Here is a 22,898-nt window from a genome sequence, read left to right on the forward strand (position 1 = left end):
TGTGTGAGATTCAAGGAAAGAAAAAGGATGTCAAATCCGGTGCCGATGATTAAGAGTCCTGCTTGACCAAGGGCGAAGAGAATGAATGAGGATGGAGTTCAGTGAGTTTGGGATGAAGAGAAAAACACAATCCACGGGTGTTCGAACGCCCATTTTATATCCCATCTGATGGACGCCTGGTAATAATTAGCAATGAGGGACAGGAGGACGCTCCACACTTGGCTGTCTGGTCTGTAACGCCAGATTAGTCGGTGAAATTATCCGGGAATCCAACGGTGCAAGGTCCGTTCGACAGCGAGGACCCAGAAGCCAATAGGGCCGACGATGGATCAATGCCAGCGCTTGGGAGTTTACAACCTGCATTTGACAAGTTGCATTTGACCCTCGGACTTGTTCTCCTTGTCCTGCTAGGTAATTATGAGGACATGGCAATACCACTCTCGGCACTTGGACATGAGAAATTCATCACTACAAGCCGACACCTCATGGGTGTCCCAAAACTCCCGGGAATTGGAGTTGGCACCAGGAAAAGCAAAAAAGAAAGTCGGGCCAGGAGGTATCACACTCGACCGTTATGTGGAAACATGAGGAACTGAAAAGTACCCGCCCAGACAACAAGACCCATCTATAGTGGGATGATGTCGTTTCTCCTTGATGAGGAGGTAGAAACAAAGCGTGTGGCATTCTGCATGGCTGAGTTATTCCTGGACAAAGCCATGCCGATCCCCCAGGGCAGGCCGGGGTGACGGTCCGACGGCAATTCTCGAGACTGAACTAGAAGGATGGTGAAGCCCCTAGACCATCTGGTTCTTCATCCGTTCCTGAAAAGGAATTGCACCGGCTGTCTTGGGTTTGTAACGATGGAGCAAAAAAAGAGTGGATGCCCTATATGACCAAGATCTATCCGTCGTCCCCCGGGACCTTGCCGTGACCTGAATAGAAAGGATTAGCGCCCAAGCGCCTCAGCTGCAGTGATGATTCGACGGGACTTACTCCGTGCCGCGGAGGGGCGATGGGATGTATAAAACTCCGTCATTGTAGCTGGTCACCGGGGTCTTGTCAGCGTGAAATCCGGCAGCCCATGGTCTCATACTAACTAATAGCACGGAATACGGGGTCCCGTGCATATACTCTGTTTACCAACAATGCATTATTCTTGCCCCGTCACTCATTGGGGCACGAGTCAGTAGGTCAGGAAGGGGAGGCGTTAACCTGATTCTCTGAGTGTTGGAGAAGACCGACGATCATCCAGCCTGTGACAGGGCGAAATTGAAGGGCAGTTGGCAGGTGTTTCAGCAGCAGCCTGCCAAGACCCAATATAGCCTATTCAGTTGATAGTCAGAAATGATCGTCGCTGAAAGTCGGCATCGACTGTCTAGACTACGGATAATGTTAGATGGCACCGACTTCCGAGCCTGACATGTTCCATCTTGTCTCAAATCGACGCCGAGGATGGCATCATGGGCATGCCCTGGGCCGCTTGAAAGCACGCCAAGCTGCCTACCATCCGGTGGCTCTTACGGGCCAATAGATCCACCAAAGTCACTAATGACTGAACTATATGTGGCTCCTACACGGTGGGAACCATGTTGTACCATACTCCATAGAGTCCCTGGACTCCCTACAAAACCCACGCTGCATCCTGAAAGGGGGTCGGCGAAAGCCGTCAAGTACTGCATGGGTATCCGTTGATCAACACGATCAGCACCAGCGTTGTTGCACCATGAAAGAGTACACTCGGGATGCCGAAAAGTTGCATAATTTTCAACTGTTTTTTGATCTTTATTGTGTTGTAGAATCCAGAATGCCCCGACAAAGCATACCCTGGCGATTAATTGAGATTTGTAGGTCGTCTGGCCGGTGAGAAAGAAAGTATGCCGTTCGCGTTGACTATCACACACACAGCATCCGGTTACAGACGCTGAAATGGCCATTTCCACATATCATTTATGCTTTAATCCGATCATTCCAGTGTCGGCCCACAAGGGGGCAATCATGTCCATGCCAATTCCCATTCGACAGTTGAATTATGCTTGCGACTATTGTTCCCCCTGCGGTCCTATAATCTTAGTTCCGGTGAAGGAAGGTGTTTACAGAGACTTCTTCTTGTCGCCCTTGGAGACGTCGACGACCTTGAGAGCTGTTGGCATGAACCAAAAGTTAGCGTGGGCGCTTATCAAATCCCCGACCGCCGTGATCTCATCTCTCATCCGGGTGTATAGCAATTGGTCCCTAGTCGAGACAGATGACCATCCATCCATTTCAAGGAAACCCCGTCGGGTAATTCGAGTGAATGAACGCACCAGGAGGCAGGCTCTGCTTCAGCTTGTCGGCCTTGTCGGAGTCCTTCAGGACGAGGGTGTAGATGAAGCGCTGGCAGCGGACCTTGAACTTGATCTGCTGGTTGTTGCGGTTGCGCTTGATGCGGGCAGCTGTACATTACGAAGACGGATGGTTAGCCTTCTAGGTTGAGGTCATTCTCGCGTTGGTGCAAGCTCCCAAACATCCAGCCCGGAGCTCCAGCCGGGGAGCCCTAGCCCCCGCAGCCGTCCGGCGGTCACAGGAAAGACGTACAGGAGGCATCCTTGCGGCGGCAGATCTCGATGAACTGCTTGATGTCGGAAACTTCACGAGGCATGATGGGCAGGTGGTTGTGACGTGATGGGGATGAGGTAGTTGAAGGCGGAATGGAGACAGTCAGTCGATCTTGATTGACGTCGTTGGTCGGAGGCGGTTATTGTGGGATTCTGCCGCTTTAGGGTTAAGCGGATTGGAGCCCTGACCTGTCAAGCCTCGGCCGTGGCTGGAGTTAAATGGGGGTCAACGTCACTGTGGCGGTGCACTAGGCGGCAGCCACTTGGTCAGTTTGGATGGTTTGACTGAGTATATGCTGCTGTCCTTTCCAGTCTGTTACTCTTCTCTCGATTACATCTACGCAGCCATCACTTCATTCCGATTTCTGCCAATATGCCTACCCCTCTCGACAAAGCCATGCAATCCAAGGTATTTCTCTCATTCATACATCGGAACCAAAAACATCTCACATGCACCGGCTAACAAAACCCCAGAACCTTTTCCTGGGTATGAAATATCAATAAAACCAAATAGCAAAAAAGATCTCATCTAAGCCACATTTCCTTAGGTTTTGCCGGAATGGTCACGGCGGCTGCTGTCTGGGCCATCTGGGGTAACGATATCATCCCGGCAGAACCAGATCCAACCGGAGGTAGGCGTCAGAGCACGTAATTCAGGATGTATCAACTGATCTCGGTTGAATCTAAGATCCCAACAACTGGACGGCCGAGGAGATGCGAAGATGGCTTCACGCCGTACGTCTCTCCATTTCGAAATACTTCAAAACCATGACGCAAAAACTGAAAAGTCGAGAAGCAAAGCAAGTAGTAGTTGTGCTAACAATCACTTGATAGAGAGGACTTGTGCCGAATGAAAGCTCCACACGGGAGGAGCTACTGGAACGAGTCAAAGCGAACTTGCGTGTACCGCGCAGATCCGGCTCCTCATGATTCCGGCGATTTCGCTTGTCGCGCAGTCTGTCGGCGTTTCTGGCGTTTTGGATATTGTTTCCCTTTTTTTATCGTAATTTGGACCATTGCGAGTTCCGTGGCTATCGAATCTCAGGCTCCGGAAATAATATCCGTTGAGTCATCATAGGGCGCATTATGATGCATAACTCGAGTCATCCACCAAAATGCACCATTCTGTCCATGCGGAGCTCTTCCATTTAGACTACCAGTCGGAAGGTTTGTGTTTGAATAAGCCACTCTCTCCTCCGCTTTCCCTTGGGAGCATCGGCCGTAGGGTTCGGGACCAGCACGAAAGTCTCGCTGAACCCGCGTTGCGGAAGATCTCTCGACTCGCCGAAACGCACAAATCCGCTGGTGACTACCACCATCGAGAGGTCCTTCGCAGTCGTCTCCTGGGGTGTCTTCACTCCGTTTGTCGTAGGCGTAGGATACGCCGGGTTGATGATCTGGCAGTCAAACGACTGGACCTCGTAGTGTGTCGGAGGCATTTGGTTGACGAATATCTCCTGGACCGCGCTACCATCGGCGACGACGTTCCCATTAAAAATGATGGTCGAAGTAGGTTGGTTGTAAAACGAGGATATCGAGGCACGATTGGACTGGAGCGCGGGGTAGAAAGATTGGACGAACTCGGTGGCCGCTAAAGACGAGACCAAATATTAGACAACGAAATCAAAGATCCCCTTCCTCGTCTGAGAGTAACGTACCGTTTGTGGACACTTTCGTCAGCGTGTCTTCACCCAAGGGAGCCATTGCGGAAGGGAAGCTTGTCTAGCACGCAACGATAAAACAGATCAAAGAGGGGCTTTCAAAGGTAGCAGTATTTTTGATAAAGATAAATAAGAATAGAGTAGTGTTTCCAAAACTGCAACCTTGAAAGAGGTGGTGTATATAAAACCCCGGACTATGAAGGGAAGAGGAAGAAGGAAATGCGGGCGGGAAAAGAAAAAAGAAAAAAGGTACGGGCACGGGGCACCAAGCGATAAGACGTACGTAGGCTGATAGCTCCGCTCGACTCGACACCCTCAAGATATCTGCTCTATCATTAACCCATTACCTCCTATTCATCTCTCTCTAACCTACATATCTTCTATAACCTGTCTAATTCTAGAATACACCATTCTACTCCGTACATATACCGAATTTCCACCCCACGGTCCCTAAATAGTCTTAAGCACCCTCTATGCGAAGCCCTGCGAGAAAATAGTTCAACCTTTGGAGGTATTTCAACAATAAAAATTCTATCTTCTTCAGCCAAGGATTCATTCCATGGAGGAGCGGTCGTGGACTCAGGAAGCAATCGATAAATTCTTCGAGACCCGTGAATCTCCAACCCAATCTGAGTGTGACGACCATGCCCGTAGGATCTCCGGTGGCTCCACAGTCCAGGAAGTTGCCGTTCCTGGCTCGCTCAGCTACACGGTCCTTTGTCCAGATTGTCCAGGTGGACGGCGTGATCTGGTCGTGTCTTCAGAGAATCTGAGTCCAGCCTAGATCAGGCTGTTATCGAGCTGGGAAAATCTATACACGGCTCCCTGGAGCCCGAAGCCATCTACCATGGCACAATGCCTGCTGCTAGGCCACCAAAATCAGTGCAGTGCTGCACCACGCCTTCCAGCGTAACGCTGATGGCTCTCCATCGGAGGAGCTTACAACTTCTAAATGGGCCCTGAAAACGCTGGATGCTTTGCTTTTGGACTGAGTCGTAGGCTCGGCGACATGCAATCTGGCGACGGGGAAAGGCAATGAATACGAGAAGTAACGCAGAACCTTAACAAAACCTTTACTGGGGCTATTGGCAATATGGCCTACAATGCCTCAACCCATGCTGCGCCATCATTTTGGCCTCGTATCTAAAAGGTCAGTGGCCTAGTCCAGGTCTGTATGACAGGCAAAAGCATTGGTGAACATAGGGTGAGGAAGAGGGGCAACCACCGAGGCCTGGATAGCTGTCAAGCTAATGTCGCTTAATCAATTGTAGTCTGAAATTAGCACATGTATGTAGTTGTGGCATACCGATGATATAGTTTGTGTCCAGAGTTTGACTTGGCAATTTGGCCGCTGTCGCTTGCCGTACTGGTCCAGGCACGGGGAGCTTGGACCACCCGGAGATTGTCCACCTCCGAAGCGATTCACCTTCTTGAACCCTCGCGTTTCCCTTTTCTCTGTCTTTGCTACATACTCTTTGCAATGGCTCTCCCCAGGGATCGCTTTCGTGCTCTCTCCTGGGCTAGCCAGTTTCTGGCCTACCGACGGCCATCCTGGAAATGCGCTTCCTGCAGGACACCCCGAATAACCTCCGCGGCCCTTCCGCGCAGATTCGCGACATCAGCGTCTGAAGGCACAAAGAAGCCTTACTATGTGACAACCCCTATTTTCTATGTCAATGCAGGTACGTCCCTGTCCTCGTATATCTTTACTCGGTATTGGCACTGACTGACATGCTGCCGTTATAGCGCCCCATGTCGGTCATCTATACACTATGGTTATCGGAGATGTGGTGAAGAGGTGGCGGACACTGAATGGGGAACATGACGCCCAATTCTTGACGGGAACGGACGAACACGGGATGAAGGTACCTATCGTTCATTCTTAACCTGGGTCACTCGAGTTGACCGTAATCGCTAGATTCAACAAGCTGCACTCGCCGCGGATATGGATACCCAAGCTTTCTGCGACATGAACTACAAAACATTCGAGGTCGGTGTTTCAATATCGTCGCGCAATCAAACTATTTCCCTTGTCGATTAACCTGTGACCGTTAGGCGTTGGCAAAATCGGCGAACCTAGATAACAACTATTTCATTCGAACGACCGAGCCGGCGCATAAGGAGGCTGTTCAGTATTTCTGGGTTTGTCATCTGATGTTCTCTCAGGCCTTTGAACACACTTCTGACCGAATGCCTAGGAAATGTTGAGCCACAGGGGTTATATTTACACCGCAAAGCACGAAGGCTGGTACTCCGTCAGCGATGAAACATTTTACCCCCCATCTCAGGTGCAGAATTCTTTGGATCCAACCACTGGACGGAAAAGAATGGTAATACTTGACAGACCATAGTAGCAATGCATCAACAAAAAGGCATCAGCTCACTGTGCATAGGTGTCAGTCGAAACCGGAAAAGAAGTGGAGTGGTCCTCGGAAACAAACTATCACTTCCGCCTCTCTGCCTTTCAAGAGCGCCTGTTGGACCTATACAAGTCGGACTTCATCACTCCTTCAAACTACGCTACGGATGTGGTCCGATCGGTTTCTTCAGGTCTCCAAGATCTGTCGATTTCTAGACCTAAGGAGCGCTTGAATTGGGGCATCCCCGTTCCTGGAGATGAGACGCAAACAATCTATGTCTGGCTTGATGCGCTGATCAACTACCTGACCAAGGCGGGATATCCATTCCCTCCCGGTCAAGAGGGCCGACTTGGATGGCCAGCAAATGTCCACGTTGTGGGCAAGGACATTGTTCGGTAGGGTTATCCTTCCGTATTGTTTGGGTGGAGTACGTACGAGACTGACGATCTTTCCAGATTCCACTGCGTGTATTGGCCCGCCTTCCTGATGGCACTGGATCTCCCTCTGCCGCACAATGTCCTCGTTCACGGACATTGGACCATGAATCATGAAAAGATGTCGAAGTCCACGGGAAATGTAGTGAACCCGTTTTTCGCTATCGACCGGTTCGGCGTGGACACCATGCGTTTCTTCCTTGCCTACCAAGGCGGCTTCGCGGGAGATTCCGACTACGACAATCAGTACATTATCCGTGATTACAAGAAAGTACTGCAATGGGGCATCGGGAATCTGGCGTCGCGACTAGCAGGGTCCTCCAAAGGGAAACTCCGAACCCACATCGTTAACGGGACGTCCGACAGCCTTCCGCCAGCTAGTCAGGATGATCTCGCGTATCAGAAACTGATTGAGGAAACGCCTCTCAAGGTGGCAGAACAAATGGAGAAACTCAACCCGCGTGCAGCTCTACACGAGATCATAAACTTGATTGAACAGGTACGCTAGAGCGGCGATAATTGGTCGGAACCTGGCCCTGTGCTAACAGCTCTCTTCCCAGGCCAATAAATATTTCCATGCATCGGAACCCTGGAAAGGCGCTGAAAATGCCCCTCGCTGTCTGTACCTCGTTTCCGAGTCGCTACGAATCACTGGCATCCTGCTGCAACCATACATGCCCACCAAGGCCAGGGAGCTTCTAGACTACCTCTGTGTAGACAGCACGGATCCCTCGAGCCGGATGTTCTCGGCGGCAAAATTAAATTCAGATCCCAATTATGGAGAAGGCGTCCGCAAGACGGTCCTATTCCCCCCTCTTATCTCTGAGGAGTAAGACATGTCCAGTGTCGTGATTCTCCGATTCGATGGCGCCAAACAACGACCGAAAAGAGAAAAAGAAAAGAACAAGTGGCCGGTTCCAGTCACTGCAGTATAGTGCAAGAACAATTTCACCGCGTTGCCATTTTTATATGAATGCCACTTTTTCTCCGCCAACACTAGCCACGACTGGGAACGATGAACGGCTTCCTGGTCGCCGTCGCTGGTACTAGCTTCTTCTAAGCCTACAAGGTTGGATCATCCCCAAGGGAGAGCTCCTATGAGAGTATTTACGTTATGTCATGGCCCACGGGCTTAGGTCTCGCATGTCCACAAGGTTATCAGCGGGAACTGAGTCCAGATCCGCGATGATCAAATCTGATTTATATTGGGCGGGAAACGCACGGCTTTTCCACGGAAAAGCCATGTCGGGGAGATACCGAAGTATGTATATCAGAACCTGAAGTATACGCTTCAGATAATGCAAAGGCTTGTATGGGTTAGTGTCTTTGGTTTTCTTTTCCTTTCTGGGTTTATATTTATTGGATTGTTGAGCTTGGAGGGGTGTCTGTTTCCCCGGGCTCTTCTATTTATACTCTCTCCTCCGTCTCATCAGCCAGCCTTCTCCTTCAGCCTGTATACTACTACGAACTATATCTGATCTTTTCTCTTTCTCTTTATCTCTCTTGAATCGCTCAAACCATCCTCTCCTGAACATATCTTGTCCGTCCCTCTCGAACACACCCATTGACATACCCGTAGTCCTCTCTCCTCTCCTCCCACTACCATGGGTAGCATCGCACGGGAAGAAGCGAAGCACGCCTTGAAGAACCCCTGGGTCCAAACCCCCTTGGTGGAATCAGCCTCGCTCTCCCGAGCAGCCGGATGCCGCGTGTTCCTGAAGTTGGAGAACGTGCAGCCCAGCGGCTCCTTCAAGTCCCGCGCTATGGGCAACCAGATCCTCTCGCACCTCGTCAAGCCCGAGAACACCAACCGACCCGTCCACTTTTACGCCTCCTCCGGCGGCAACGCCGGTCTGGCGGCCGTCTGCGCTGCCCGCAGTCTGGGATACCCGTGCACTGTCGTGGTGCCGCTTTCCACGAAGCCGCTGATGGTGCAGAAGCTGCGCACCACCGGCGCAGCCGATGTCATCCAGCACGGCGAGACCTTCTTAGAAGCCGGCGAGTACATGCGCGCCGTGGTCATGCAGTCCGTCGACGCCGACGAGAGCTCCGACGTCGCTAAGATTGCCCTCCATCCCTTCGATAACGAACCCATCTGGGAAGGAAACAGTACTATTGTGGACGAGCTCGTCACCCAGCTTCCTCCCGCCGTCGGAGACGACGAGGAACAGACCCATCGCGGCCGTCCCTTGCCAGTGGAGGCCGTTATCTGCAGCGTAGGAGGCGGCGGGCTGCTCAACGGCCTGGTCATGGGCATCGAGCGACACCAGTCGATGCAGAAACGGAACAACAAGCTCGCCGGTAGCAGCAGTAAAAGTGATGCTGCTCTCCAAACAAACCCCATCCACCTCCTAGCCATCGAAACCGACGGCACCGACTCCCTCGCCGCCGCGGTGGCGCAGAACTCGCTCGTCTCGCTACCCAAGATCACCTCTCAGGCCACCTCGCTGGGCGCCACCCGAGTATCCGAAAAGACCTTCCAGCATGCCGTGTCCCCGCCGGCAGGGATCGCCGTGCACAGCGCCGTGCTGTCGGATGCCGACGCGGCCCGAGGCGTGCTGCGACTCGTCGACGACGAGAGGCTCCTCGTGGAGCTAGCTTGCGGGGTGTGCGTAGAGGCAGCCGTCGGGGATGCAGGCAAAGCCGTCGCTTCCTCCTCTGCAGTCCCCTTGTCATCGGAGCGAAAGCGTAAGCGAACGACGGAAGACAACCCCTCGCGGGATGAAGGATACGGAGATGATCGGTTATCGGCGACGGAGAACGAGTCCGGGGCCGAGGACTCGGTATCGTCTTCGACTTTAACTTCGACTTCAACCTCGACATCGCAGCCGCTGCAGTCGAAGCTGAAGCAGTTGGTGCCGGGCTTGAATGCGGACAGCCGGGTGGTCATCGTCGTGTGTGGTGGCAGTAACGTCACCGTCGATTCGGCGGTGGAGTGGCGGAAAATGCTCCAGGAGGGATGGGGCAGTTGCAAATACTAATGCTAATAGATGTTGTTGCATTACGTTGTTGATATCGTTATTGGTTTGGTTGTTCCGATTGATGCTTATGGCGGGCCATTGCGTTTCTCTTTCTATTGTCATCTTTCTATGTCTCCCTGTTGTCTTTGGTTTCTATGTGAACGGGGCACCTATACATATATTATGCCGATCTAAACGATGTGATATGTCGTTATGAAGTGATCATTGTCCTAGATGCTACATCTTTTTGTCTCGTCCAACATACATATCCATTTGTTCAAGCTGCTGCCACCGCAGGACTCGAGATCATCTTGATCCGATAATCCCAGTAATTCTTCCGAATAGGATCATACTTCTCCTTCAGCAGCGTCAGCATCCGCACCGCCTCCGCCGGCGACGGCTCACCCTCCTCCGCATACACATCCGCCAGCCACTCCAGCGCATGACTGCTCTTCACCTCGACATCCACCAGCCGTCCATCCTCCAATTTATCCGTGACGAGCCGCCGAGCGAAATCCTTCCACTCCGACAGCGGACGTCCCGAGGCCCGGAGGACCCCGCGCGCATACGACCAGGGACTACGGTTCTCAGGAGCCAAGAGGATCTTCGACTTTGCGTACTCCAGCTCCGCATCGACCAGGTCCTCGTCGACGACGGCCAATTGGCCCTTCTCGGCAGCCGGGCCGTTGCTGTTGGGCATGCCGGCGTCGGGCTCGTCGGCGCGGGGGCCGAACCGTAGCATGAATCGGTGATTCCAGGCGGAGTTGTTCCGCACGTCGGCGTTTAGCAGACTCTCCACGTCTTGGGTTTCGCGGGGCGTGTCCCAGAGCTGGAATCGGCGGACGAGCCAGTGGCGGTACGTCCAGACGTGGTAGTTCTTGGAGTCCTGGGCGAACATGTCCATTAGGAAGTCCAGCTCCTTGGGTGGGAGTGTTGGGAAATGGGTCGTGGATGCCATTAGGACTTGACGGTGTTGCCTGTTAATGGGGGTTAGCGTCTGGCAGAGATGGATAGACCAGTGAGGATAAGGGATGTAATACCAGATCTGATAGTTTTTGAGGAACTTCAGGGAAATGCGGTTCAGCCAGTCGAGCTCCTCGTGGAGATCTTTTTCCAGGGCGAAGATAATTTTGGCTCGGTAGATCCTGCCACCTCAATGTCAGTCATCCATGCCATCCCCGTATGCTCAGGTCGAGATCAGCGATCGACAACTTACCATACGGTATAATGGGCGGGGTTCATGGAGATGATATCTTCCGTTAGCTTCAGCGCCCTCTCGGACATCTCGTTGGCGGCCATCACGGCGCGCAGGTACGAGGTGGCCTCGAGGTACTCCGACGGGTAGGCGATGGTGGCCAATGGCAAGGAACCGGAATCAGAGCCATCATCCAGTTCGATGGGCTGAATGTTGGCCCATTCGGGGTCTGTGGAATAAGACTGGGACTCGGCCATTTGGAGGGAGATGATGCAGTGGCCGGCAGATCAGGGCAAGAATGGCAGAGCCAGAATATTACGGAGGCTGGTGATCTGTCGGGAAGAGCGCAAACTAGTCAGTAGAGATGAGGTCAAGAATATAGATCGCCGGAGGAGGAGAGAAGGAAAAGCGGCGAAGAAAAGCGCGGTGGGGCTGGCGGCCTGAGGCATCGATGAGGACAATGGGCGGCGGTCACTTGACCTGGCGGGCGTCAATCAGCAACAATCGCTCGACTGCTATTCTTGAATGAGTTACTTGGAGCTTGGAATGTGCTCAGAGGCAATGACTACTTAGACCCATGACTCTTCTTGAGGCTCTTCTTCTCGGCATTCCATCCGAAGGCGTCGGGTCCGTCCCCGCGTTGTAGATAGTGACTGTACTATGTAGCTATACATGATGTATACAAGAATGAAGTAGCTTACTATGCTCCCACGCAATTAATGCTCATTATGCTACTGATATTTCAACTCTATCGAGTCTACCTTGCACAGATGGTCCTTATACATGCGATACCACGTGACTCCTTCCCGAAGAGGCAATGCGGCCCCCGCGGCGGTGATTGGGTGCAGATAGCGGCCTGAGGCACATCCCCGCATTCTCTCCGCGTCTCTTCGTTGTTCGTCTTGTGTCTCTTTCCACTTGGAGCTGCTCTCTCCTCACCACTTGGCCACCATGAGTGCCACCGCTTCCTCCTCCCTTCTTCCTCCCTCTCACTTCCCCCCCTGATCCGGCTTAGTCGACAATGCGTCGTGTAAAGAAATCCCGCAACGGCTGTGCCCGATGCAAGAGCAAACGGGTAAGTGTCTCTCTACTGTCGGGAAACGAAAAGACCCGGGGAGAGGCTGAGACTTCCATTACCAGGTCAAATGCGGGGAAGAGAAACCTCACTGTAGTCGATGCACTCGTCTGGGTGTGAAATGTCCCGGCTACGTCCAGAATCTGCGCTGGGTAACTAAGTATCCCTCGGACTCAACTGGCGAGAACGAGGGCATTCTCCAGCAGGACAAACGGGACGGAGCCTCGTCACGATCCAACCAGTCTCCCAGCCTCAGATCTCTGGGCCTCGCCGACATCCTGTCCGATTCCTCGCTTCTGGTGGATGGCGGTGATGTCAGCCTCAACGCCGACAGCAACCCGACGCCGCAAGGGCTCGAAGTAGACGAGACAAATGCCCTCCGCGACAATCTCTGGAACTTGCAACAATCGAACTCACTGCCCGAACTGACCGATCTCTGTTCTCCGTCGCCGAACTCGACGTCATCGGTGCCGGGAGCTCAGCAGGGCAGCTCGCTGTTTGATTTCGAATTCGTCAACCTGACCGACAATCCGCTGGATTTGTTTTCGTTGGCCGCACCGGCACTCCAGAATGAAGCACACAGCTTTCCGGGCTTCGATCCTTCTGCTCTCGTCCGCAAATACCCTCCGGTGGGACCCAGTGCCCCTCCGCGAGACTTTCTGTCTATTCCCCAACCCCTGAACAACCCGTCCTGGACGCTCATCGAGTACTACTTCAAGGAAGTGGCGGCGCTGTTCTCCAGCTATGACAGTCAGATGAACCCCTTCCGAAGCACTGTGTCTCGCCTTTGGGGCTCCTCTCTGGCCATGTGTAAGACGATGCAGAGCATGGCTGCCGCCACGTTGGTCCACGACTTTCCCCAGTTCGGTCCCATGGGCCGCCGGTTGCGCAATGAGGCCGTCGACATCATCACGAAAGATGCCGCCATGGACGACAAGTCCCTGCTGGCCCTGCTGATGCTCGGTCAGACCGCCAGCTGGCACGACCCCAAAGACCTGGGAATCTCGTTCTTCAACCTGCTACGGAACCACCTCGACACCAAGCCGTTGAAGGACTCGAGTGCCCACCACGGCAACAACCATCAGTTCTTCGAAGAAGCCCTGGTCTACTGGGAAATGCTCCTCTCGTTCGTCGCGGACGACGCCACAGTCTTGTCGGGGAATACGGCCGTGGACTCTGGAGAATCACTCGTGCTGCAGCGCGTGCCGCATCCGTGGACGGGCATTGCGCGCGACACGCAGTTCACCGTGCAAGAAGTCGGACGACTCGTCCGCTGCGAACGCAAGCGCATCCGCCTACGGATCTTCACCTCGCACGCCGACATCGCGCAGGCTCAACGAGCCATCGACCAGGCCCGAGAACTCGAAGAACGCCTTCTCGGCCTCGCCCATCCTGCCGAAACTGAAATCGTCTGTCCCGGCGACGACGAAACCCCTGTCTGGCATCTCCTCACCATGGCCGAAGTCTACCGCTGCACGGGGCTCATGCAGCTCTATCGAGCCTTTCCCGACCTTCTTCGCCGTCGTTTACCAACCAATCGACGTCCGTCTCGCTCTTATCCTACCAATGAACCACCACCCCAGCAACACCAACAACCCACGACACCAGCCCCCCAAGATCCTTTCCTCCCCGTCAACAACCCCGATGTCAACACTGGCCCGGATGACACCACCAACCCTCCCTGGTTCTACGACCCATCCTACATCCCCACAGACCCAGACCTCGACCCAAACCACACTACCGAAACAGACCCCTCCTCCTCCCAACCCACCCCCCAAGACACAAGCTACTACGACAACTGGCTCACCGAATTCGCCCTAACCACACTCTCCCGCCTCAAGACCATCCCCCTAGAATCCCGCACCCGATGCCTCCAACCCTTCCTCCTCGTCGCCTCGAGCAGCGAACTCCGCCTCTCGCGGCCCCCATCTACATCCTCTACCTCCCTCTCCTCTGAACCAACCGAGGAAGCCGACCCCTCAGCGCCCAACATCTCCTCGCATGCCATCGAGGTCTCCCGGATGCGACGCTTCGTGCTAGGCCGTTTGACTTCCTATTTACATGTCCTACCGCCGAAGCCGATCGGGGTGTGTCTGCAGCTGGTGCGCGAGGTGTGGAAGCGCATGGATGCCGGCGAGACGGGGGTGTATTGGATGGACGTGATGATTGAGAAGGGGTGGGAGACGACGATGGGATGAGATGGGCTTTTGACGTGTCAATAGCGTTTTGGGTTTATTCGCTGTACATCATTCGTTTGTTTTGTATACATGGACGATTTATACCCTCGGGACATACATGATGTTGATTACATGTGGACTTAAATTGAGAAATTGAATATGATTATCCGTGTTGATGTCTATTATATATATAGTACAGTTTCGGGAGAACACTACAGGAATATGTCTAGGTTTTGATAAGACCAATGTATTCTCGATTTTCATGATAAGAATAGCATTACTACCTAGGTATTTGCGCGCGGTCACCGTTTCCACGCCTCCTTGACACCTATTTCTCAACCAGCAATCCAAAATACGTACTTCCATACGAGAACGGTCGTTCTCCGGACCGAGAGAAAGTAAGAAGAATCAACAACGAAGACACCCGAAAGGCCTGACAGCCATAGAAAGAAAATGCAAGTGAAAAGACCGGGTTATCATAACAGATAATGAATAGACATGAATTATTTATACACAGAATTTGAAAAGATAATAAAAAATGTAAGGATGAAGAGGAAGTAGCGACAGATTTGAAAGACAGGGTAAATAAATGCTGATTAAATGCATATCGTGAAATAGGTCCCATTTCCTTCAGGCCATGGATGATAACATGTGAATTCCAATAAGGTCGTGAAGGGCGAGTGAAGATGACGAGATTTGGCGCGCGAAGTAGAAGCGCAATTAGCTGGTGATTTTGTGAGCGATGAAGGCGAGATCATGGTCAGTGCATCGCGCGTCTCCAGAACTTCCAACCGTCGCGCTTCTCCTGCGTTCCCACACCCACCAGCTGTTCAATGCCTTCGGGGCCGTCGGCCAGTTCGAACTTTTGCTGGTCGATCTCCTCGCCGCCTTCTTCGTCGGTTCCGTTGCGGAGCACTGCAGGCCACAGAACGCCCACACCACCCCCTCCCAGCGTGGTTTCGTATTTCGTGAACCCCTCGGTGGAGAGTTTGCCTTCGAGATCCCGAACAGCGTTTTCGTCGGCATCCGGCCGCAGGAGGGTAATGGCGCATCCGCCCCCGCCCGCACCGGTCAATTTCGTCCAGCCAATGTCGGCGAAGTCGACCAGTTCGCGGATTCGCTCCAGTCTCGGATGAGAGACTCCAAGGGAAACCAGGAAGCCATGGTTGACCCGGATCAGGGTGCCCAGGTGCTCGAGCGTCTCTTTGGAAACCTCCTTCCCGTCGCAGCCGCGGATGAGTTCCTCCGCCGAGGCGTTGACTTTGTCGATGGCGTCGAGGATAGAATCCGTCACCAGGGGGTGTTCCTTCTTCAGTTTCCCGACCTTGGCGACTTCAGTGGCGGTGGAACGGGCCTGTCGCGTGTCGACCAGGAGCAAGGGCAACTCGGGGAAATTGGGGAGCGAGCAGACGGAGGGGGGCTTCGAGTAGTCTTCGCGTCTGAAGATCACGGCCTTGCCGCCCGCGGAAACCGTGTTGTCCACACCGCTGGGATTTCCGTGCGTACATAATTCTCCCACAAACGCCCAACGGTTGATGCGCTCAATCTGAGTCTCCGCCTCGTCAGGGGGTTGGTCCGGGTGAGGCCCGGCCAGGGTTCGGATTTGCAGAAGCAGCGCGGCGCTCAAGCAAACACAAACACTTGCGCTACTTCCCAACCCGGCGCCAATGGGGATCGTGGATCGAAGCGTGTAGATGGCCCCCGGGTGCTGTGGAGAGCCCAAGGAGCAGAAGAGGTACAGGAAGGCTAGTGCGGAGCGCCGATGTGTTTTTCGCTGTTCTTCCGGGATATGTGGAGAAACGTTGTCGACATGGGGCTGGATCGCGTCGAGCAGTTCGCTATCCAGGGAGGTGACCAGGTCGTAGTAGTACTTCTTTTTGGACGGGTGGTGGAAGACGTCCCACGGCAGGTCGTCGATGTTCCAGGTATGATCCAAGCCCGTATCTCTGAAGTTCAATGTGATGGTGCGCTGCGATTTGGAGAGGGTGGTGACGAGGAGGTAAGATCGGAGGGAGATGGCGGCGGCCATGGCGGCCTTGCCGTGCACGACGGCATGCTCACCAAAGACGATGACTTTGCCCGGCGCCGACACCATGAAGGGAGGCGCCATGGGCGACGAGATTTTCCTGGCCATGTTCTTGTAGATTGAGTGCACGGAGTTGGAGGGCGGGCTGCTGGTGGAGGTGGAGGTAGATAGGGTCACGGAGGCAGCGTCGGAGTTGTCTAGACTGTCATCGCTGGCGGAGGAGGTTTTCGAAGGGACCGGAGGAGATTGTTGGGATACGAGAGGAGCGATTGTGGCACGCTGACTACCCTTGCTGGCTCTGACACTGCCGTTCTTTCGGCGACCACGACCGTTGTGCATTGCGGCCTGCAGACCGCGACCAGGATGTAAGGGGGGAGACGAGCGAAAGGGAGGGGAGGATGACGTGGAGGTCGTAGCGAGGATTCTGGTGCTCACTGCAGGAATCTGACAGGGAACATGGCGCGCGCCGCGAGAGGCGGAGGATCGGAGAATAAATGGGAGGGAAGGGAAAGAGGCAAGTTGAAGAAGAGAGAAGCAGGAGATCCTTTCTCTGGGGGAAGTCGCCGTCGCCTGGCTGCTTTGGGGGCCTGGGCGCCTTAGGCTGCCGTCCCCTGGCCTTGGGCTTCCTGTATCGTCCCGTATCGGCTGTGTACCGTACCGTACAGGCGCAGCACGGTCGATCTAGGCCAATGATAATCCCGTGATTAGAGATGAGTCAGCTCATCTGAACCACGGATCGCTCGATTTGATTCACTTATCTCCATTTTAATTTTCCCAATTCACCAGATTTGATATCGCGGTCAGCAAATCAGCAGGCCGGCATTAGTTAGGATCCCGCGGAATGACTCTTGGTTGGCTGAATTGCAAGTGGAAAGTATTAGTATGGTATGGTATGGTATCATACCATACCAATGGTGTAAACTAAACAGCACCTGCCTCTTTGGGAAATCCTATACTTCTTTTTTCTCGCTTTTCTTCCTTCCCTCCTCCTTCTTCTACAGCAAGGTGTCACAATATATCTCCTAACTGCCCAATTATCTTGATGACCTACGTCCGCATCTAATGCTACTAACCTAGCGATAGAAGGATGAATCTCTGCGTGTCATTGAGCTAATCCTGCCTGCTACAGTGTCCAATCATCAATCAATCTTGAAGTAGCGCATAACATCCAAAACAAGCTGACAATCAATCTGGCTTCCAATCAATCTGGCTTCCAATCAACCTTGCATCGCTCACAAGCCAGCGGACCTCTTGGCATTGAAACCGTCGTCCTCAATGTTCTCAAAACAGAGCTGCCTGCATATCCCAGTGCATGTCGGGCTGTTCAGTGTCCTGAGGCCGGATCAGCATCCTTTCCAGTTCTCATGCGCATGCTCAGCCCACCACCAGACAATCCATACTCACCGGTTCATCGTGGTCCCGGTCCCGGTCAGTGCAGCAGTATCCACGGCAGCATTGGCGATCCGGATGGCATCGTCTGCCTCGTTCGCGGTAGAAGCGATAGCCTCCGTCGCAGCGGTGGCACTCGTGCCGGCGCCCGTACCGCTGGATTGAGTAGCACTCCTGGCCAGCAACCAGTGGGATGACGGCGGTGCTCGCGAGAAGAAAGATGGTGCTCAGCTGCATGACGGTTTGTGGGTTCGTTTCTTGGGGGGCAGTCGTATCAGAAGATCGAGTCTCAAGGTCGAATGAGTCGTGGAGAATATTTCGCACTTGTCCAGCCGACGAAATGCCTGCTTATATAGACGAGAGATCCAGATCGACAAAGTGACTCGCTATGACATCCGTAGAATCTATGAGGCAGTTGAGTTGAGCATCGACCAACTGATGTTGCACGATATCCTCATGAGTCGGAAGAGGCATTGAATTACGTAGCATGTTGTCCAGAGACCCCGACTTCTCTAAAAGCCCAACACGCGCGTGTCAGTCCTCCACTGGCTGGACTCGTAAGTACGGTGATACAGCTTCCGAACTGTGGGGGAGGTTGTGATCTAAAGCCGTTGTTGACATTCAATGATCATTTCAGCCAGATTCCAAACCGTCTCTACAAGCCCTAATTGGAGCTGAGCAGTTAGCCACCCCGGACTAGCATATCATATGATTGCTCCATAAAGTTCCTTGTGCTACATTGAACCTCATCCCGGTGGTCTTTGCGAAGGCAGCGAAGCTGATCTAGACAGCACTGGCATTGTAAACAGCAAGGCTCCTGCGAACGGCCTCGTCTCTCGGACTAAGCGTTTGCCATTCAGTGAGTAGGCTTCTAATTCCAATACTGGTCAGTCAGGGAAAGACGAAAATACTTTCTTCAATTCATTGATATCCACAGATATAAGCATGTACGTGCAACGTATTTATACAAGATCAGTAAAGACATGTCCCGCTCTACTAGGTATGTACCTAGATCTAATGGTCATAACGTTCGTCACAGGTTCATCGTCACAGTCATGCTGTTGCTATGAACCAGTAAGCAAGGCGGAAGGCCCTGCCAGAGCACCTCCAGATCACTCAAGTACGACTCACTCGTCGCCTCACTCTGCGCGGTGCCCTCGAATGGAGCCGGAAGCGTCGTGAAGATCACCGCCGTGTCGCTGCTGTGCTGGGCCATCAACTCGTTCAGAATCAGATGCTGTGCGCGACTAGGCAGGTCGTTGAATGACAGAGGGATGGATGCTTGTCGGGGATACCCCGATGCGGCTTGCTGCTGGTTGGACGTCCCCGAGGACGAACGCCGAGTGTATATCGACTCCATCCTGGTGACGCCCCGCGGGGAGGACGGGCTGGGTGCGAACATAATGGACGGGCCCGCGTTTTCGTCCGTGTTGACTCGCGCCTCCGGGATGGGCGACGAGCTGAACCGGTTGCTGGATGGGGAGCGCGTCACCGGGGGTCGGACAGGCTTGGTTTGGCTTTTGCTTTTCGGGGAGGCATCGCCGTCGCCGCTCGTGACGATAGATGGGATTCTCGGTCGATCACCGTCCCCGCCAGATGTTTCTTTGGGCGTCTTCTTGCTGGATATGTGTGACGAACTGGGCCCAGACTCACGCTCCAGGCTGTCGTCGTCGTCACTAAGGTCCTTCCCGATGTCCTCTTGTTCCTCATCACTGTGATAAGGCTCAAATTCGCTGTCATCGCTGTCACTTGTAGACGATTCTGATTTGTCGTAATCCACGAAAGCATCGAGCAATCGGTGCGTTTGCATGCCAAGGCTGACGCCTCCGAACCCTCGGAAGCTGGAAATCGAGCGTCGTCGTCTCGTGGACTGAACAAACTTCCTCAGTCCACCAACTAGTTGATTTGGATGTTTCTGGTGGCTCTCGAAGCTGGAGGCACCATGCCAGCTGGTGACTCGCTCCAAGGGATTGACTGAACTGTATTCGTTTGGAGACTCTCTCGTGGTTCTGCGTGCTGCCTGAATGTCCTGCCACCATTCTTCATCCTTCAGTGTCGTGTGAACTCTCTCTTGCCAGTCTTCGGTCTCGGGCGAAGTGTCACCGTTCACGATTATCCGATACGCGTTGACGTCGCCACATGCGAGCCAGAACACCAGCACTTCGGCTTCAATCCTTAGCTTCTCGAGAAGCGCCTCAACTCTTCCGCGCTCATCAGCCACGTCAGTCTCGTACTCCACAAACACTGCCACCCGTAGCTTGTACGTTTTCTTCCACGACGGCACGGTGTTGAGGATACACCCTAGTTGAAGGATCAAGGTGTATGTGTCAAAATTGGTGGTCAACACGTTTTTCTTGCTTTCGGTATCAGCGCCAAGTTCTGCCGACATCTGAATGGGCCAAAGATCGATGTATTGCTTCGTGTGCTGGCCTTGCGGACCAGGCAGCTCCAGATCCTCAAATCCTTTCGCCACGGCAACATTGATGCGCAGTTTAAAGAGAAGATCTTCTAGAATCGTCACGTAGCTCTGACATTCTACCGACGACTCGGGAGACTCTTGCTCAGATAATTCCGAGATTCGGTCCCGAGAACTACGTCGACCATTCGAATCTTTCCTCTGGCTAGCAGGTTGCAGTGTCTCGGCCAACGATTGGCCCTTTCGAAATTGGTCGATAACAACGATGTTTGGCCGCATGCCACCAAGACCAGAGTTCAGGACCACGTTCCGGACGCCCCATTCAGGAGAAGGGGACACAGCGATGTTGACGAAAGCCTTCACCTTCGAGGATTCCACGAACTTCGTCCATGTACTCTGCTGCCGGCGGGCTTCAGGGACCGCGGATGAAAAGTCATCGGTAACTAGAACGTGGCCCAGCACGAACAATGCTCCCTTCTTGAGAGAATTACAAAACGATACCATTTTGAACTGATCGTCCAAATTGGTCACGAAAAGAAGGATCTGAGGTCGCCAGAATTTGACGTGCTCTTGTCGAAGTCGCAGCAAGTATTTGCGTACTTGATGGTATATCAAACTTTGGCTGACATCGCCCCACGGCTTGGGCGGGGACGTATAGTGAATCAGCAGGAAAAGGAGGAACAAGATGGCAACGCAGCCCGTTGCATATACGCCATCGACAAAAAACATACTAGCTCCACAGACCAAGGCACCAGTTGCCGCCGTCTGCCATTTGAAGTAATGGAAAGACGGCCGAAAATTGGGCGCGGATCCAATCTTGAGCAGAAAACAGGCGAGGTTCATGACCAAGAAAGTCATAAGATATGTCATGGTAACGAATGATGCAATGCGATTAATATCGAAGAGCATGGTGAGCTGAGCCACTGCAAAAGTCACGATAATCGCGTAGACCGGCTCGTCGTTCTTCTTGGTTCCTTTACTGAAGACACTCAGTCCGGGAAGCAGACTATCCCGCGCGATTGCCTGTAGAAGCTTTGCAGACCCGATGACTCCCATCAAAGACGAGAAGAAAGAAGTAGCAAATTCTCCTAGAAGAATCACCACGCCGGAGAGATTGGTCTAAATCTCATTTATAAGCATTGGCATCTCATTGAGTGGCACAGATCCAAGGAACTCACAGCTTGAACAATGTTGGTATTTTTATAGAACGAGTCTCTTGTTACTGAGGCAGCCATTGCAAGGATCACAATGGTGTAAGTAACAAATGTCAAGGCCAGTCCCGAAAGCGTTCCCTTAGGGATAGATCGGCTCGGGTTCTTCAGATCGCCAGACATGCTTGCGCCACTATATGCTCATTAGTTTTGCTGTGCACGGTTGGGGCAACGGCAAACTGACGCAAATATTCCACCAGTCGCTGGGAACAGGATCCCAAAGAGGTCTTGAAAGTTTTCTTTCCCTTTAAGCTGACTTCCAGCAGCGCCTTTAGTGAGCCTGGGTTTGAGGTTCTCCAAGAGCGTCTGCAGCCGGATACCGGTGAAATCCACCCCGAGTTTTGGAATGCTAAACGGCTTCATAACCAACGCAGATACAGGGATGCTGAAAGTGGCCACGAGTAGAATGACGAGCAATCCGTTGCTCGCCCTAGAAAAAATCGAACTTCCAGCCAAGCAGATCCCAGTACATAGCACTAGGACTATGGTTCCCCAGAGATACTGCCACCAGAATCCTTCTTCCAGGAAATTGGCCCAGGTGCCAGACTTCGACCCGAAATTCTGGGTGAAGCAGTCTATGAGACCGACAGCGTTCATTCCTGTGTTCAACACATAGCCCAGATAGAACACTATTCCGATAGAGCCACCAAATTCCGGTCCCAGTGATCGAGAAATCAGATAGTATGCGCCACCTCCTTTGACAGTTCCGTTGGTCGCAATGGCCGAGAGAGACATCGTGGTTACCAGATTGATAGTATACGAAACAACTAGCAAACCTTGATAGGAATGTCAGTTTCCATGCTCGTTTGATTGATAGGCGGACAAGAAAACTTACCTAGCGTGCCTAATACACCGGCTTGTCCTAGGACAAACCCGAACCGCAGGAACATGAGGATACTCAAAACATTCAGGGTAGTCGGGACGAAAACCCCAGAGAACGTGCCGAGCTTCTCATCGCCATCGAGCGCACGGTGCTTTTGGTCTTCTTTTTCCTTTGGATTGACACTTGCATCTCGGAGTGGCCCGGCGGGCAAGGGAACAGTAGGTCGCGATCTCTCCGGGGGCGCATCCTGCCCTTCTTCGTCTCGGGGCTTTTTCCCCCATTGAGAGAGGCCACCGAAGAAGTTGAAGGGCAATGAGTGGCGTTGGCGCTCCGATGAGTGAGTCGATGAATTCAATGGCTCATATGGACGAAAAGAAAGCGCGGCTCTCAGGTTGAGGAATTTGCTCGTCTCCTCCGGCGAAGCGCGAGGCGAGTCGCTGGGGGCCAGTCTCGAGACATCTTCTTCGGCGGTTCGCGTGGAGAAATTGGGTCTTCTCCGCGACAAAGACTCCGAGGCGCTTTCGTTCCGCCCGCTAGGCATCGAATAAAGGTATCGGGATCTGGATCGCAACGAGTA

General features: G+C 53.1%; 10 protein-coding genes across 10 annotated transcripts; 5 read left to right on the forward strand and 5 right to left on the reverse strand.

The window, feature by feature from the left end:
* Positions 1 to 2,090: 2,090 nt before the first annotated feature.
* RPL38 (60S ribosomal protein eL38) lies at positions 2,091 to 2,638 on the reverse strand (the record flags this gene model as incomplete). Its single annotated transcript, XM_046088048.1, has 3 exons — positions 2,091 to 2,140; positions 2,304 to 2,432; positions 2,575 to 2,638. The coding sequence occupies 3 exons, from the start codon at positions 2,636 to 2,638 to the stop codon at positions 2,091 to 2,093; spliced, it is 243 nt and encodes an 80-aa protein (XP_045944016.1).
* Positions 2,639 to 2,967: 329 nt separating this feature from the next.
* On the forward strand, positions 2,968 to 3,524 carry LDX57_006348 (Ish1 domain-containing protein; the record flags this gene model as incomplete). The annotated part of the gene is made up of 5 exons (XM_046088049.1): positions 2,968 to 3,003; positions 3,069 to 3,081; positions 3,143 to 3,226; positions 3,283 to 3,329; positions 3,429 to 3,524. 5 exons carry the CDS (start codon positions 2,968 to 2,970, stop codon positions 3,522 to 3,524), a joined length of 276 nt encoding a protein of 91 aa, XP_045944017.1.
* Positions 3,525 to 3,742: 218 nt separating this feature from the next.
* LDX57_006349 (putative nuclear transport factor 2 domain protein) lies at positions 3,743 to 4,298 on the reverse strand (the record flags this gene model as incomplete). The annotated part of the gene is made up of 2 exons (XM_046088050.1): positions 3,743 to 4,185; positions 4,253 to 4,298. 2 exons carry the CDS (start codon positions 4,296 to 4,298, stop codon positions 3,743 to 3,745), a joined length of 489 nt encoding a protein of 162 aa, XP_045944018.1.
* Positions 4,299 to 5,735: 1,437 nt separating this feature from the next.
* On the forward strand, positions 5,736 to 7,882 carry MSM1 (methionine--tRNA ligase MSM1; the record flags this gene model as incomplete). The annotated part of the gene is made up of 8 exons (XM_046088051.1): positions 5,736 to 5,937; positions 6,002 to 6,120; positions 6,174 to 6,245; positions 6,311 to 6,397; positions 6,454 to 6,585; positions 6,649 to 7,010; positions 7,071 to 7,548; positions 7,610 to 7,882. 8 exons carry the CDS (start codon positions 5,736 to 5,738, stop codon positions 7,880 to 7,882), a joined length of 1,725 nt encoding a protein of 574 aa, XP_045944019.1.
* Positions 7,883 to 8,653: 771 nt separating this feature from the next.
* Positions 8,654 to 10,030, forward strand: CHA1_2 (putative L-serine dehydratase; the record flags this gene model as incomplete). Its single annotated transcript, XM_046088052.1, has 1 exon — positions 8,654 to 10,030. One exon carries the CDS (start codon positions 8,654 to 8,656, stop codon positions 10,028 to 10,030), a length of 1,377 nt encoding a protein of 458 aa, XP_045944020.1.
* Positions 10,031 to 10,286: 256 nt separating this feature from the next.
* Positions 10,287 to 11,461, reverse strand: ramB (bifunctional protein farnesyltransferase/protein geranylgeranyltransferase; the record flags this gene model as incomplete). Its single annotated transcript, XM_046088053.1, has 3 exons — positions 10,287 to 10,986; positions 11,050 to 11,154; positions 11,226 to 11,461. 3 exons carry the CDS (start codon positions 11,459 to 11,461, stop codon positions 10,287 to 10,289), a joined length of 1,041 nt encoding a protein of 346 aa, XP_045944021.1.
* A 679-nt stretch (positions 11,462 to 12,140) lies between these two features.
* On the forward strand, positions 12,141 to 14,627 carry LDX57_006353 (uncharacterized protein). Its single transcript, XM_046088054.1, has 2 exons — positions 12,141 to 12,279; positions 12,345 to 14,627. The coding sequence occupies exons 1-2, from the start codon at positions 12,226 to 12,228 to the stop codon at positions 14,475 to 14,477; spliced, it is 2,187 nt and encodes a 728-aa protein (XP_045944022.1). The 5' UTR covers positions 12,141 to 12,225; the 3' UTR covers positions 14,478 to 14,627.
* Positions 14,628 to 15,216: 589 nt separating this feature from the next.
* On the reverse strand, positions 15,217 to 16,821 carry erg12 (mevalonate kinase; the record flags this gene model as incomplete). Its single annotated transcript, XM_046088055.1, has 1 exon — positions 15,217 to 16,821. The coding sequence occupies one exon, from the start codon at positions 16,819 to 16,821 to the stop codon at positions 15,217 to 15,219; it is 1,605 nt and encodes a 534-aa protein (XP_045944023.1).
* Positions 16,822 to 17,846: 1,025 nt separating this feature from the next.
* LDX57_006355 (uncharacterized protein) lies at positions 17,847 to 18,068 on the forward strand (the record flags this gene model as incomplete). The annotated part of the gene is made up of 1 exon (XM_046088056.1): positions 17,847 to 18,068. The coding sequence occupies one exon, from the start codon at positions 17,847 to 17,849 to the stop codon at positions 18,066 to 18,068; it is 222 nt and encodes a 73-aa protein (XP_045944024.1).
* An 836-nt stretch (positions 18,069 to 18,904) lies between these two features.
* Positions 18,905 to 22,862, reverse strand: LDX57_006356 (putative cation chloride cotransporter; the record flags this gene model as incomplete). Its single annotated transcript, XM_046088057.1, has 4 exons — positions 18,905 to 21,406; positions 21,466 to 21,631; positions 21,683 to 22,274; positions 22,334 to 22,862. 4 exons carry the CDS (start codon positions 22,860 to 22,862, stop codon positions 18,905 to 18,907), a joined length of 3,789 nt encoding a protein of 1,262 aa, XP_045944025.1.
* Between the last annotated feature and the right edge of the window lie 36 nt (positions 22,863 to 22,898).

Source organism: Aspergillus melleus (assembly GCF_016097325.1).
Source record: "Aspergillus melleus strain CBS 546.65 chromosome Unknown contig3, whole genome shotgun sequence".
NCBI classification, from domain to species: domain Eukaryota; kingdom Fungi; phylum Ascomycota; class Eurotiomycetes; order Eurotiales; family Aspergillaceae; genus Aspergillus; species Aspergillus melleus.

Bases quoted from the DNA above. Each gene is read 5' to 3' on its own strand.
- LDX57_006353 (XM_046088054.1), top strand. From the start codon at position 12,226: ATGCGTCGTGTAAAGAAATCCCGCAACGGCTGTGCCCGATGCAAGAGC. The intron at 12,280-12,344 runs GTAAGTGTCTCT...TTCCATTACCAG, and splicing joins CCCGATGCAAGAGCAAACGG to GTCAAATGCGGGGAAGAGAA.